Source organism: Xiphophorus hellerii, chromosome 2 (assembly GCF_003331165.1).
Source record: "Xiphophorus hellerii strain 12219 chromosome 2, Xiphophorus_hellerii-4.1, whole genome shotgun sequence".
Lineage (NCBI taxonomy): Eukaryota > Metazoa > Chordata > Actinopteri > Cyprinodontiformes > Poeciliidae > Xiphophorus > Xiphophorus hellerii.
The window spans coordinates 23,880,128-23,896,136 of record NC_045673.1 but is presented as its reverse complement, the minus strand read 5'-3'; the positions used below and the strand labels follow the sequence as shown (position 1 = coordinate 23,896,136).

At 41.8% G+C, this 16,009-nt stretch overlaps 1 protein-coding gene across 8 annotated transcripts in view; it reads right to left on the bottom strand.

The window, feature by feature from the left end:
• Positions 1 to 16,009, bottom strand: part of LOC116736667 (unconventional myosin-IXAa-like) — a 155,574-nt gene that overhangs the window by 112,510 nt on the left and 27,055 nt on the right. For all 8 annotated transcript variants that reach the window (XM_032589295.1, XM_032589304.1, XM_032589283.1 and 5 more), the window contains exon 2: positions 9,131 to 10,100. In XM_032589295.1, the coding sequence (XP_032445186.1) occupies positions 9,131 to 10,033 (903 nt within the window). In that variant the 5' untranslated portion in view covers positions 10,034 to 10,100. The remainder of the gene's footprint in view (positions 1 to 9,130; positions 10,101 to 16,009) is intronic.

The window sequence follows — 16,009 nt, the reverse complement described above, 5'->3', positions numbered from 1 at the left end:
AACCCTGCAGAAGCCTGGAGCTGAGGCCGGTTACTCAGTCAGGACAGAAGGGCTCTGTGAACTCAGCACCACACACTCCACTAAAACCATCGCTTCTGTGTAAAGAACACAGAGGCGAATCTTTGAATCTGCATACGTGGACACGCACACACACCCACCCCGTTCTGTCCTTGAAAGCAGAGAGGGAGACATTTGTAGCGAGTGTCTCCGTCCTGCAGCGAACTGCGTCTTCAGCAGAGGGGAACGATCAGGTTGCTTTCGTCAGACGGAGAGGTGTGAGCATGAGGCGGTACGCAGACCAGAGCAAGTGACGCTGAAACAAACTGGAATGTTTGCACATTATTAGGCCTGTCACGATAGCAAATTTTGCTCAACGATTAATTGTCTCAAAAATTATTGCGATAAACGATAATATTGTTTGAAGACCTTTTTACACTGATTTAATGGAAATGACGTAATAATTCATGCGATTTCTTGCCAAAGACAAATACACTTTATTTTCAATAGAACACTAAACACTGGAACTGATAAACAAAATAAACAAAACAACCAAAAACAAAAATAAAAGTGGATTCTCAGTCTCCATTAATAAAAAATGTACTTGAATAAAAACTAAACGACATAAAGCCAAAGTGAAAATAAATACTGCATTTAACCAAAAGAGTGCAGATTATGAAGTCTGTATATTATGTTGCCCTTCAGTAATAATTAGATTTAAATAGAGAAGATGGGCACATCGACTACCTGATGCAATAGTTCACACTACATGATTTTTTGCTCCTATTTTTCCCCTTACAACAATCTTAAAACGTTGGTCTTTCTAAGATTGTGTGGTGTGTTATGGTAGATCGTCGTTGCCGCTCTGATCTAAATCAGGGATTTTCCCCAACTGGGCGCTTTAACGCAGCCTGTTGAATGTGACAGGCAGCCAATCAGAAAGCGCAGACTCCCTCAGTGCTTTCTGAGGGGAAATTGCGGAGGGGAATCCCAAACAGCTGACACGGCGCAACCCGAAGTCCAGCGGACATTGGAGATGATATGTGGAAACAACATTAATGTTTATTCAACATGCAAAGAATATAGAAATGACAAGAGGAGGAGTTGGAGCGAAATTGCTACCGCAGTTGATAAACCCGGTAACTTTTCAGCTGTTCTTCCTTAACGTGACGTAAATAGGTTCTAATGATTTTCATTCAGTCAGGACTTTACGCTGACACTAGCCACATGCATTGCAGGTAGATTGTAGTAAAGCATTGATTAATGCCTGGTTTTAAAATTAGTTCACTGGACTTGTAGCCATTATTTTGTGCCTATTGTTGGACGCCACACGATCGAACACGATCGAACCGTTATACCTAGGATTTCTGTCGGCTAATGTTTGGACTGTCAGGTTTTGAAAATGGGCCGACGATCGTGTGCGCTGGGCACTAAGGAAATGAGGAAGGGAGGGTCAGTGGAGAGCACCGGAGTTGAGCCTTTTTTCATTCGGTGTCATTAACAGAAAGAGAAAAAGGACGGAAGAGACGATAATGCCGATAATTAAAATGACGTCGATAGTTTTAATTTATCGTACGATTAATTGATTTATCGTTTATCGCGACAGGCCTACACATTATTCTTAGAAAAAAAGCTCAAACTCAATCAGATTGGGTGGAGAGGATCTGTGAACATCAGTTTTCAAGTCTTGCCAAGGATTTTAAGTTCGGTTCAGAGCCGGACTTTGACTGGGTCATTCTGAGACATGAATATGGTTTGATCTAAACCCATTACATTGTGGCTGTGGTTGGGTTTTTATGGTAAAAAACCCATAATGTATAATGTATCATTGATTGGATAATAAATCAATAATACATTATATATAGACACATGATCAATATCAATAGACAATACATCTGATAGAGTATTCAATACCCAAAATATTGACTGAACTTCCAGTCAGCATTCTGGGAGATGTAGGCAGAGGAAAGGCTTTAGCCACTCAACCTCTCACGGCGTGCTAAGCTAGGCTGGTGGCATCAACTAACTCACTCATTCTTTGGTTACCTAGCAACAACCTGTTGAGTAACTTGGCAGCAGCAGTTCCAGGTTTCACAACCATGCCTTATAATTGCTTAAAAAATAAATAAATTTTTAAAAATGGCACAGAGAGAAAACTGTGGATAAAACAGAAAAAGTCACGCCACAAGTCTGGCAGTAATTCAGACATTTAAAACATAAAACTAATCAATAATCACCAATAGACCGATTTCATGATGCCTTTCAGCCGTATCGTCCAGCCCTATTATAGCACCACAAAATATCGCAATAAATTTATAGGTCCATATAGCTGACCCCTGTCTGTCGATCAATCACTTAATGTGAAAACTAACCAGTGATTTCAATGAACAGCTGAAAACACCAAAACCAAACTGCAGAGAGAAGACTGTGAAAGCAAAGAAAAGCTTTGCATCATGTTTTCACCACATGCATTTCTCAAATTTTCATCCCATCACAGACTCCAAAGATCAGTTTTTCCCTCCCGTTTTTTGTTTCCCCCTCAAGCGCAAAGAAAAAAAATTCATTTCAAGGCCTTGAACAGAGAAAAGCAGCGCTAGCAGGATGCCGAGCCCCGTGGTGCTGCTTAATTCACTTTTTAATTATGTCAATCCAACGCAGGAAGCTTTGATTTAAGAGGCATTTCTAAAGTATACGGTTTAAAAAATAATATTTCACTCATGTGAGGGATCCACCTCCCTCCCCCCGTGATTTATCCGGTTGGCAGTAAGCTTCTTAAGTGAATCCAAAAAGAATGACTTATCTGAATTTACAGGCTCTTATACAAATGTTTCCAAACCGAAGCCCGACCACAGCCAGGCCTGCCAGCGAGACATAACTCCTCCTGAAATATGTTTTCTTTTTCAGCCGAGACTCCTTTCTTGATAAAAGTACAGTTGAAATGACTGCATCTTAACATCCGTTACCATTTTCAGGTATTAAGGAATAAAAAATTTTTTTAAAAATTAACTCGACAGCCAGTGAGTTTGTGTTATCTTTTGTCAAGCAGCGTTTTGCGTTCATTTGTTCGGCGACGTTCTTTGCGTCTCCACCAAACTGAGACGAAATATTACATTGCATGGTAATACGCGACCGTAAACACAACATAAACTGTTTGAGATTAAAAAAAGAAAAAAAACAAAAACAGTAGCTTTTAACAGTTCGACTATTACTCGGCATAATGGAGCTACCAAAGGGGCCAGAGTTTTAATACTTCATCTGGGATTCATTTGAATTGGATGTAATAAGGCCTGGTGACCTCATATTGTCAGCCTGGCTGCCTGAGGCTGAAAACCAAACTCCCACAAAGCTTCAGCAGCATCGTCTGACCTAAACAAGCCATTCAGTAATTGCCATTACAACTTATGGAAAACCAAGAATCCAGCTGGTTCACTTCAGCAGTTATGTACTCGTGCTAAATGTAATTTGTTTTTCCCCACAGATTTTTGTTTCCAAATATGTTATGATTTCATTAGAAAGTAATACACTTTCATCACAATCCCCTCTTCTGATAAGAATATGCAGCATTTTATAGTAGTCACATCACATTTATTTTCTTCCTTTATTTCACAAATTGATTCTTTGTAGGCTCATGCCGCATTTATCTCTGCATGCCCGAGCTCCACAAACAGAGACGAACTGGGAATTTATGGGAGTTCCAGCTTTACCTTTTATTTTTTAAAACGATTGCAGCACCAAATAGCACAGTTGTTGCTAAAAACCACTAAAACCTGCCCTGAAATTAGCAACATGTTAGTCCAGTAGGTTATAGTTTCCTCAGGAAATGAGGCGTCTTCCTAACTCATTAACCAGAATCAATTAATTAGCGCAAACTTCTTGTTGTTAAACTTTCTCTTTGTGCCTGACTCATGTCTGGTTAGGGCTTCCTTGACGCCACAAAAACACTAGCACAATTTTTTATGGTTGTACTAATCATAAAAATTTGTTCAGCCGACCCTAAAGAGCAATCCTTAAATGGTATTTAGCAGAAGCTAATGCTAAAGCGCTATGCGTTTATCAAAGAAAAAGAGTTCCTTACAGTCAAAATATTTTAATTTCGTGTTTTCTTAAAAATCCTTATTTTTGGTGTTAAAAACAAAAATCACAGATACTGTTAAAATTTCTATTTTTGCTCAAGGCGCTTGTATATAAATCCGTCTCTCTGTTGCTCAGTATACATGACCGTGTAAATTTTTGTTACAGACTGACACCTTAATTAGACTGCTTGAAAAAAAAAAAAGACAACCAGTGCCATGTCAGCCTCTTTGATCAAATCTAATGCAGGTTGAGTCTCACAAAGTAGTCTTAGATGCTCTGAAATTTGGATTCTTTTATTTTTATTCCAAGCAAAATTGCCTTTTTTTTTATTCTCAACTAGCCATGTTGTCCTTACAGAAAATATTTTTTTTTATGTTTACAAAACCTCCCCTTGCCGTGTTATTTTTATTTTTTAATTTTGGTCATGTAACTCTCACACCTTGGTCTTACAGGTGATTGGTGGGGAAGTGATTACATGGGACACAGTCATGCTCCCACCCACAGCTCTAAGCAGAGCCTAGTTCCTCAGAAAGAACCGTAACGTTCCTGTTATCTGTGTTTTTATCAAAACAAGCCTCGCCGTTTGTCGCCTCTGGCATTTAACTTCTGACAGGTATCCAATCTACCCACAAAAGAAAAAAAACAACAAACATTACGACTATTATCTGCATGATGGCCAGGTTCAACCGCAGCTATGTGGTACAAGGTGGCTAAAATATCAGTTAGCTCACACTCGTGTAAGGCAAACCATCTGTTATTGTGAAGAAATGTACATCACGTAACACAGACTTATGTCCATCTGACTTTTTAGACCAATCAGAACTGAGGGCCTCACAGGGGGAGTCGGCGTGACACGCCCGAGCCGAGAATCCCAACAGGAAGTACAGGAGCCGCAGAGGGACACAAACAAACCGTCAGGAGGTCCAAAGAGCCGCCTCTGCTGGGATGAAGGGAACACGTAGACCTTCAACAGACCTTCACCAAAACATGACATTACAAATGAAAATCCATAATCCATTGTTGATTTATAATCCAGAGTGGATTAGGGGAGCATACCATTTGTTTTGCTTTTCGTCTTTTTTTTCCCCCTCAATGCAAAATCTGTAAAGCATTCCTAGGTCATGTAATATAAATAAAGCAGTTCTACATGGCGAAAACACTATAGGGTCTACTGTCCGTAAAGGCATTTCAGTTTCAGGGAGACGGTTTTATAATCTCCCTTTCATGCTCTGCATCAGGAGCTGGAGAAAAATGTAGCAACTCCTTATAGAGTTTTCTACAAATAGGCACATAGTGCATCCTGGCTCTGATTGGTTGTTTCTGACTGGACGCAGTGCATTTCTGCAGATGGCAGTAGGAATACAGGGAGGAGGGACAAAAGCTGGATTTTTTTTCACAGATCATCTGTCTCGTATAATACCGTCAGGACATAGTGGCAGTTTTAACAAACGCGTAAAAATACATTTTTATAAAAGTTACCGATTGCAGCTTTAAGTGCAACAATGCTACGATTTATGTTTACTTAGTAGAAGTTTAAAGGAGTAGTAGTATGTGTTTTTAAAGCACAAGCAAGCAAGTGTGATACATTTAGCTATTATAAAAATTATAATTTTTATAATAAAAAAATGATACATTACATTACAAAGTCAAAGATATCTGACTTTGTAATGTAACACCTTGAAATTGGGCCTCTGTCTCTTTAAAAACTCTTAATCTTTCTGAAACTCAGCCTTCAGGAAGTCATCACAACATGGCTCCTCTATTAACCCTGTAACGTTTTTACCAGCGCTGCTCTGAGAAGTAGCTCCTATAATGAGCTCAGCAGAGTCTCACTAGGTGTTTGCTAATTGCTGCTGGCTAGTCTGAAGGAGCTGAGCGGGGCTATCGCGTGGGAAGGCCTGCTCTATGTGGCGGTAGCTGGGAAACTGAAGTCCTGCCAAAACGTTGTTGTACAAATGTTGCTTTTGATGCGTTTGCATTCTGAAAACTGCCTTGGTTTTGGGATCAAGGGTGCGGATTCACAGAGTTCTGCTCAGTCAGCTACTTTTGCCCTGATGTCAAAGTTTCATATTTTTCTTGTGTCTCGTTTATTGCGACACTTAGCAATGTCGCAATAATTAAATAACATTATTGTGTCACTGCTGGAATGTTTCTGTACCATCAGTGTAAATGGAAAAGTCCTATCATGCGACATGTTCTACATGCGGTCTCCTTGCTCAGCTGGTGATCGAGTTAAATGGATAGGAAGTCAATGCTGAAATGTTATTTACCTGCAACAACTTCCTATGCCATAAAAGCACAAGCCAGACATGCAATACTGGAAAAGATGTAAAAACTATAAGTCTGGCACTTGAATACAACAATGTATGCTTCAAACTCAATTCTCCCTTCTTACGTTAAAGTAAGAAGAGAAGTAGTTCTTGATTTGCCCTGCTGTGGTGACAGTTAGCTGGTAGGGTTTCTTGTTGGTCTAGCCATTGACCCTTTTTACTCACAAAGCAAAGTATTTTGAGATTTATTACACAAGAGCAGCTACTTAAACTTACCCAGTTTGCTTACTTAGTTTTTAAAAACGTATTGCTAACATCTCATCTGTGTCATGTGATGTACGGAGCGTGACGTATCGCTACGCCCATAGTGAGGTCCGCCTCCAGTTCCTTGAGGGTCCATTTCCTTCACCTTTCAGATGTTTCCCTGGTTCAAAGAACCCAAGTCAAATTTATGGGTCATTACCAGGCCTGAGACTTTGAATTACCTCAGCTTTCCATCAGTCATTTGAATCAGCTGTGTTGGAGGAAGGGCTTCCCTAAAATATGCAACACACAGGCCCCAAGGCAGGAAACTGGATACCAATGGCTCAAAGGTTACTGTAAAGAAGCAATAAGGTGTGTCCAGCAGTGACACTTCAGATGAGATGAAATTATGATCAGACAATTACAAGAAACCAAAAGATAAGCAGCAAAACAAGTCTAGCTCGGTGCTACTTTGCCAAAACTAAAAATCTTGAAGTGTAAGGACTACAACTAGGATAAGATAGACAAACGCTAAAGTCATCTATACTTTCTTGATCTAAAAAAGTTCCAAACTGTCTGAAAACACTTTTGGTCGTCCTTTTGGACCTACTATTATTTTTGCTCTGGTTTCCTTTCACACAAATGTGCCCAAAAACACAGATAACTAAGAATCTATAAAGTTTCCGTCACTTGTTCAGTCTTGTCTTGAAACTCACAAAGCGCAGACCCTCGGGACGTTTATGCAGATTTGAGGACCTCAAAGTAAACTAGAGGGAAATTGCCTCGGGATTCAAGATAAAAGAAAATGACATAAGCATGGCAAAGGACTCAAACTGCCACAATCATCAGCAGACATAATCTCTCTGAACGTTTTCCAGAAACATTTTCATGTCTCCAAGTTTCAAGAAAATCTCCTGCCATACAATGATCGATTTCTTGAGAACAAACCGGGTGGAAACCAGCATTGGTTTGGTTATAAAACCGTTTTAACCCTCTTTGGTCCAGGGCATAAATGGTCGTTTTTGACAAATTTTGATTTTACCTTAATAGAAACCTGAACTTTATGAATTTACATTTAGTTTTTACTTTTGGACATACTGTGGCTGCATTTTGGACCTTGAGTCACAGAAAAACAAAATCCGAAAAGGAAATTTTTTTTTTTTTTTTACATTTTTTCACTGTGAAATATTCATAACATATGGTTTTTATAATTTAGAATGACTATATATAATGTAAATGTCTTAAACTGATCTAAAAATATTGCAAACAACACAGTTTTACAACATTATTAGCATGAAAATAAAGGCAATTCCTCATTAGTTTGTAAGCAATTTTTGAAAAAACATTGTAGGTCAAAACAAGATGACAAAAAATGTGTAATTGTTTGGGGGAACAAAGTAAAAAAAGGTCTGTTGGACTATAGGGAAAAGGCTTTTCTACCTTGGCTCACGGAGTTAGCCGTGGCTGTAAGCTGTTTACTACTAGCTGCTGGGGGAGTGGCTCTGCCTCACCCCGTAGTGATCGACTCCTTGCAGCTGCGCAGAGCCGCCATTGCCCTGCTGGGGTCTCTGAGTAGCTGCCTCTCAGACTGCCAGGATCTCATCGTGCTCTCAGTCTCTGATACTCTTTGTCAGTTGCTAATAAGAATGATCGATCCGCCATCGTCATCATGACAATCCTCACTGCGCCCAGACTGCGGCTGCGGGTTTCCCCTCTTCGTCTTCCGGCTCAAAACAGAGACCAGCTGCCTGCTGCGCGTTCATTCCTCACATAATCCTTTATATACAGAACCGAAACCACTAAGCTAAAAACAAATTACGAAGTGGATGCCACCGATCGCCCCGATATCCACTTGGCGATCTCGCTGCTTTTGCCGCTGCTCCGTTCGCGCCGCTACTCCGTTTCCGCTTCTCTTTCGCGGTTACTTGCGCAACTTTACTTCGTTTCTTAGCAACAAAATACAGCCCATAATTATTTGTTGAAGATGTGAGATTTCCAATAACAAAGGTATCTAATGTTGCGTTTCGTTTTTTGCGTTTGAAGCTCATTTCCTGTCACATTCCCAGAAAAGCCGGTTTTAACGTTTCTCTGACATTCGGAAAAATATGGTTTAATTATTTTAGCACAACTCCGGTTTTACTTGGCCTATTAACACAATTTAAAAAACTGGTGTGTAGTTTAAAATGTGCCCTTTAAGCACAAGTTGAAAGTGAGACTGGGGGAGGCGGAGTCTTGCTGCTACATCACCCCAAACCAGACATGTAAAAAGGACAGTTATACGAGTCCATAGACCTTAGAGCAGAGGTCTCAAACTCCAGTCCTCAAGGGCCACTGCCCTGCCACTTTTAGATGTGCCTCTGCTGCACCACCTGAATAGAATAATTAGGTCATTAAGGCTCTGAGAACTGATCTACACAAGAAGGAGGTAATTAAGCCATTTCATTCCAGTGTTTTGTACCTGTGGCACATCTGAAACCTGCAGGACAGCGGCCCTCGAGGACTGGAGTTTGACACCTATGCATTGGAGGGTTAAGTAAGATGTATACCTCCAAAACGGGTCCTGCTCCCAGGATGATCTGCTCCACGCCACTTGCGAACCCCTTTTGGCTGAGGGCGGTCAGGTGATGGATGAGGAAGTTGGTGCTCTGCGTTTTGCCCGATCCGCTTTCACCGGAGATCACGATGCACTGGTTTTTCCGTCGCTGCAACATGGCGTGGTACGCCACGTCCGCCACGGCGTAAATGTGCGGCTCCAGCTTCCCCAGCGTGTGGTTGTCGTACAGTTTGACGTACTTCGGGTTGTAGATCGGCAAGAACTGGAAAGGGTTGATCACGATAAGAATACTCCCAACGTAAGTGTAGATCTTCTCCTGCCTGAAGCGGGCGCGCAGGCTCTCCAGAAGGGCGCGCTCGGTCAGCTCCGGGAGAGCACACAGGTCGGACGGTGGGTCATTCCCGGCGGGCTGGGGTAGGAAACCCCGTTCCACCATGCGCCGCCGCTCCTCCGTCACCCGAAGCCACATCTGCAAGCTGCCGCCATAGTGGATAGACCCATCCAGGTTCTTCTCTCGCAGCAGGAAGCGATAGTCTTCGCCACTGCCAAGGCCGCTGCGGTTCTCCAGGGCGGTCCTCGGCCACAGCATCATGCGCTGAACTGGGCAGTCTCCCGGGTTGAGGATCCATTCCTCCCCACCGAACTCCTTCACCTCGGCCAACACGTAGCACTTGGTGCGATCCAGGCGCAGGCGCTCGATGAGGCACTCGATGGCCTCGGCGGCGGTGGTGATTTTGCGGGCGGCGACCGGGCAGTAGATGGTGCCCTCGGCCAGCGAGCCCGGATAGACGCGCAGGGTGAACTCCTGGTCCTCCAGGCGCCGCCGCATGCTGCCCGTAATGGTGGCCAGGTTGGCGCTGCTGGCGTAACTGCAGCCGCCATCTTGTAAGCTCATGGTGGAGCAGCAGGTCCCATCGGCAAACTGCTCTCTGGGACCGGAGGGCTGACTCAGGACATCCCAACTGGAGGAGACAGGCAAGAGGAAAGAGACAGAATGAAGGTTAAAACCATGGCGGCGTAATGTTGTGCACACAAATAGATATGACCCGTCACCTCTTCAATTCTCTTCAAAATGTCCTTTATGCAACACAGATTCTGTCTACACAACTTTTAATTGTATTCTGAGACCATAAAATATTAGTACATGATACGGAGTATAGCTTTTTTGTTTTACTAAAAATAAAAAATTCTGTATGCCTGTTAATGTAGGTCAATATTTATTTTACCAATGATCTTATTTAATTTATAAATTCAGACAGCTTTAGATTAAAATTTTAATATCAACATCTCAGACCTTGAATACGTTTCAGTCGACAAAAAGATTTGAAAAAACAGCCATGAGCACCTAATCAGATTGGTGCTCTGAGCAAATGTGGCGCACTGGCACAACAAAATAAAAGCTCCACACCTTCAGAATTAAGTTTTATTATTATTTTTCATGTTAAAACCAGGTAAAACATATAAAATATATACATTTATATAGCCTATATTTGTGCACTTATCAAAGTTTGACTTGAATTTAACGCGCGTTAGAAAAAGCAGATACTTCTTCTGTCAGTTTAATCATTAGTGATTTTTCATATGACATACATTTCAACATTGAGAAACTTCAAGAAAACGAAAGCAGACTTGTCGTACATCTATTCAAATCCTAACAGCTTCAGGCATTCCCGCTACTTTGAGTCACAGGAGAGTTTGTAAAGTCATGGCGTCTTGATGCGTCCCGTCACAGAGCGGCCCGACTGAACAGCCGTTCTGAAGCTGCTGCCTTTAACGCCGCACAAGAGACGCACCTGACGGAGTCAAAGACAAAGACAAGAGTCGATAGCTATTCAAAACAGCCAGAGGCAGTGGCTGTTTAATGAAGTTAAAGGTGAATGACCACAGTCTGTCAGACTGGGAGTGTGTGTGCGGGCGTGCGTGTGGATGTGCGTGTGGATGTGTGATAATCAAGGGACCATAAGAGTGCCAAGATTAACAGCTCCAACACAAGAGAGGTAGCCATGAGAGGACAATGGTTTAATTCACAACTTCCCCGCCGATAATAAGCACAGCCCTTTATTCTGTCACTCTTTTTCTCACACACACACTCTCACAAACTCAAACACACAGTCTGGTTGCAATGACTGATCTCCTCCGAATGAAGCAAGAGAACAGCGTCAGAGTGAAGAGGTAGTCAGCTTGGTGCAGACAGAGACATCCAACTGTAGCTAGGCTAATACCGATTCGTATTTTCACTGTTACTAATATTTTCATTGCTTTTTATTGGGACCCCTGAGGATATGCGAGATAGCGATGCATTTACACCAGCCCTGTTTAGTCCGCTTTATTTAAGCTCCACTTCATTTGCATGGAAAGTTCAATTCATTTGGAGAGGTGTGAACAATTGAACTCTGATGCGAACCAAAAAAAGCAAATTCTGGTTCGCCTAAAAACCTCGGCCTCTGTCCGGTTGAAGGAAACTCTGGTGCGGTTCGAATGCATAGAATCCATATGTGAATGAAAGCAGACCGGAGATGATTTTAAAAAGCAGGAAGTGAACTATAGCACAATGCATTCTGGGTAAATACAACCAAAATAAACGCAGGAGAAATGGCTTGCGGTCTTTTGCAAAAGACAAAAGAGAAATTCTTCAACGACTAAAATCTGGCCCCACTACATTTTGGTTTGCATTTGATGAAGGAGGAAGTTGCGCTCAGTCACTTCTTCTTCTGAGGTTTTTGTTGTTTCTTTTCCGTGGTTCTTGGCGCAGCGCCGCCACAGGCGAGGGGAGGGAACAGATTTTTCATTGTGTTTGGTTCGTTTGACAGTGCAATGCGTCTAACCTTGTGCAACAGTAAACGAGACCACTGGTCGTCAGTCGTCTGCTATACTGATGCTCCCATTAGTGCATGATGATGCAGTAAAATATGAATTTATTTAAAGCCTTTCTACACGTCTTTACAAGGTGTTATAACTGCTGCGACCCGCAGTGCATCCTTGCCTTGCCTCTCTAAGTAGGCGGCCTCTTTATCTCAGGCATTCCAGCCGTCCAAATTATCACGTTGCATATTTCTTGTCTCAGATCTGTTCCTCCTTTAACATGTGTTGAACATGAACATGTTGTTTCAGTAACATCTAAAAATGCAGTTCTTGACCATTCTAGTTTATCAACGATGGAAAGAAAGAAATGGTGTAGGGCAAAGGATGAGGCAGCCAGTCAACCTTTGAATGCTCCAGACAGATCCTCCTCTCCCTCCTGCTGTCTGGAGGAATCCTGACCACCTACAGCAGTCTGCAGCAGCCCACCAACACCAGACAGCAATGGAGAGGGGGTAGAGAGGGGGTAGAGAGGTGAAGTGTGAGCAGAGATAGAAAAGAGCTGAGCAGAGAAAGATTGACTGGAGAAGAGAGACAGGCTCAAAATAATGGATGCCATCACAGCTCAGGGTTGTCCATAATTTTCCTGATTTTATGCAAAATCCTTCTTTGCATCATCATCTCCAGAGGTTCCACAGCCGTCCCTAGAATGTCCTCTCCATGAGGCTGGCAAAGAGCAATCCAATCTGTTGCTTCAAATCAACGCCGCAGGGCTTCTTCGGCTTCCTGTGACCGCTTTCTTACAGTCATTTTCCTAACAGGGAATCTCTGAATTCATCCATGATTTAGATTAGCTGTGAGGAGCTCTCTTTTAATGCATATATAGATTTTTTTTTCTTTGTACAAAACAGTAATTAATAAAAGTTTCCAGTTTAACTATTGTAATTAGAACTCAAACAAATCGAATGTAGCAACGAAGTTACAGATATTTAAAATCAAACAAATACATGTTTACATGGCATAAACAGAAAACATGGCGGTATTATGTATTTTCCAGGCACGTTGTGCGATTTCAGTACTTCCAGTACTTTCAGTTGTTATAAAAATGCTCTATATATCAAACATAACTTGATAGAAACTTGACTTTGCAATTTGAAGCCTTGTATTTGGGCCTGGTCTCGTTCAGAAGCTAATGCTCTTTCTGACCATCTTCAGCACATCACAAAGCTTTTAACAGCATTGGGCTGAAAAGCAGTTTGATATGGCTCAGCTCCACCAGGTGTTTGCTAATTGCTGCTGACTAGTCTGAAGGAACTGGAGGAGGAGGGCTGCTCTGTGAGCCTGAAGCTCGGTTTGAGACCGCAGCTACAAGGGGAAGCTTTGTGGAAACAGACGGCACTTTGTGAGAGTTTACAACGAATGGTTGCCGTGGGAGATTAAAGGATTTCTGAAACATGCATGAAAGAATCAAAGCAACACTCCACGTATATTTTTGATGAAGGAATAACATTATAATATGATGTAAGGTTTAAAAAGTTGATTGTACATAATAGTGAATCTTTAACTGTTCAGTGACTAAGCTAAGCTGCTCCAGCCTCTTCCTCGCGGTTCCTCTTCTGATTTCTGCGGTCTTCCTGAGCTCAGCCGTCACTCTAACCAAGCAAGTCATTATGCTGGGAAACTGCTTCTTATGACTACCACTCTCGTGCCTCCCTGTCACCAGCCGCTGAAAGCGAATGGCTCAGTTTTCCAGATAAAAACGGATGACAGACACATACAGTGGCACAAGAGCCTGTAGCTGGCAGTGAGTCAGGGCTTACTGTAATCTGTCAAACACTTCTCTACAGAAGAACAGGTTTATGTCAAATGGAAAGGTTTCACCAACTCAAATTTAAGGCTTTTTAGAGACCTTTATGAATGAGACTCAAAACCAGTTTCACAGAAATGTACAAATGAAAATTGCATATTTTATATATTAGTGGAAAGCTTTGTTTGTGCAGAACGCATGGAACATCGTACAGGTCGGCAACAGACGTGAGCCAGAGAAGAAGACGAATGTCGTCCAGTCAACTGGAGATAAAATTTTATTTTCCCACGATAGACACACACACAAAAAAACATAGCTGCCTAGCTAGCAAGGGTATATTAGCAGCTAGTCAGTGGTCACGGAACGTAAGGAAGACGTCTGCGTGCGATTCAAACGTTTGCCTAACCCTGGCAGAAAAGTCTTGTGAAAGAACAAGATAGTATGAGATTAAATAGTTACACTACAACAGCATTTAAGACCTGTGATTAAGGTATTCAAGGCCAACTTACATTTTTTAAGAACTTAAGTCATTTTTAAAGGCCTTAATTTTAGATTTAAGACTCTTAACCCTTTATGTCCTAAATTTAAAATCTTCACCTGGATATGTTTGCTTATTTTAACTGTACGCAGCTCTCTAAATGTCCTGTGAGTAAATATGTTTGCCTATTAATTCATAACAACTGGAACTTTCAATATGTAGTAAGTAAGTTATTTTTGAAATTTACCGTCTATCAAAAGAGTGTTTCATCAGATTAATTTCACTTCCTGCAACGTTGGGGATGAAATTACCGTAATAACCCGAAAATCAGAAAGCGCAACATCTGCTCTTTCAGAAATCTTTGGAATTTTTCAGATAGAAAGTGTGGCAGGATTACGGTACCGCAAATTTGGCTGGATCGCCGGCGCTCTGTTTAAGACTTAGAGGGTTAAAGACTTTTAAGGATGCACTGGCATCCTGGTATGAGGTTCTTGAAGTACTGTATTAAAGTAGAAAAAGACACCGCGATTATTGGTATTTAGCGATTTCTAAAGACTGACTTGAAGTGAGAATATGTACAACCAGCGGATTCCTTCGTGGTGTTTTGGTGTAAAGAGAATCCTCCAGAAGGAAACAAATTGCAGTTTATTTCCTGCCCAAGCAGGACCAACTTGTTCCAAATCGTCCTAAGGAAAAACGGTTTGACAATATTTGCAACTAATACTCCTGACACGCTGCTGTGTGTGTCCTATGTTCCAATTACATAGGAACAATGTTGGCAATGGAAAATAATGCTGCTGCAGTGCCTTGCTATGCAGATGACATCAACTTCTTAACCAAGTCTCCAACCTCCAACACATTCTACATCTGAAGAAACATCCTCAAGCGACTACCTTTGGTTTTACAGCAAACAGAAATAAGCCTCGATAAGATAGCACCCTACCAACTCAAAGGAAAACATATGATCAGTTTAAAAGAAACTTAATCAGGATGTTGTAGCCATCCTGATAATTGAGGTCTGGTGAATGTCAGGTGGCCACAAATCCCACATTTGCAGGCAACGTTTTTGGGAAGACAAAAACAGTTTCCTGGCCCCTTCCTAAATGATCTGCCATCAGTGAGGAGGAAGTCCAAACATTTTTGTTTTAGCGGTCAAATTCAAAGTGCTGACAGCGTGTTAGGATAAGGTTTTAAGCTGATGAGCTCGTCCCCTTCATGTGAGGAGAGAACGAAAGCGCCGATGTTAATGAACGAGGGCGTGACGCTCAGCTGACTGGTGGACGGGTTCAGCTCTCAGCCTCTCGCTCGCAAGTCTTCGCAGATGTCGGTCAGGTGGTGGAAAAGTGCAGAAGTCAGAAGTCTTTCCTAATGTAGACTATTTATAGAAAGGAGTACTGACTGACGAAGCAAAGGAGAGAAAAGTTTAAGAGTAAAGAGAAGAAAGATGTCCAAACGCAGACAGCATAAAACAACTGTCTACTGTCTGCTGCGCCATAAAAAAAAAAGAAGAAAAATATAAAAGAAAGCTTTACGTGTAAACTTTTCCATTATTCTGACAGAAAACCACAACGCCATCTCCTTAATGATGCATCATTCTTCAGCGCGGTTGCGTATATCCATTAGGGGCCGAATTACAGTAATAAACTCATTTATTTGTTTTTAAGTGGCAACAAGAGCCTTTAAAACACATGTTGGAGAAATATCCAGTTTACTATTCAGTGTAAGAACAACTTTAATTTGTTAGGAGGAGCTTGGTGAGGCATGGACTGATTACCGGTGTCACGGCA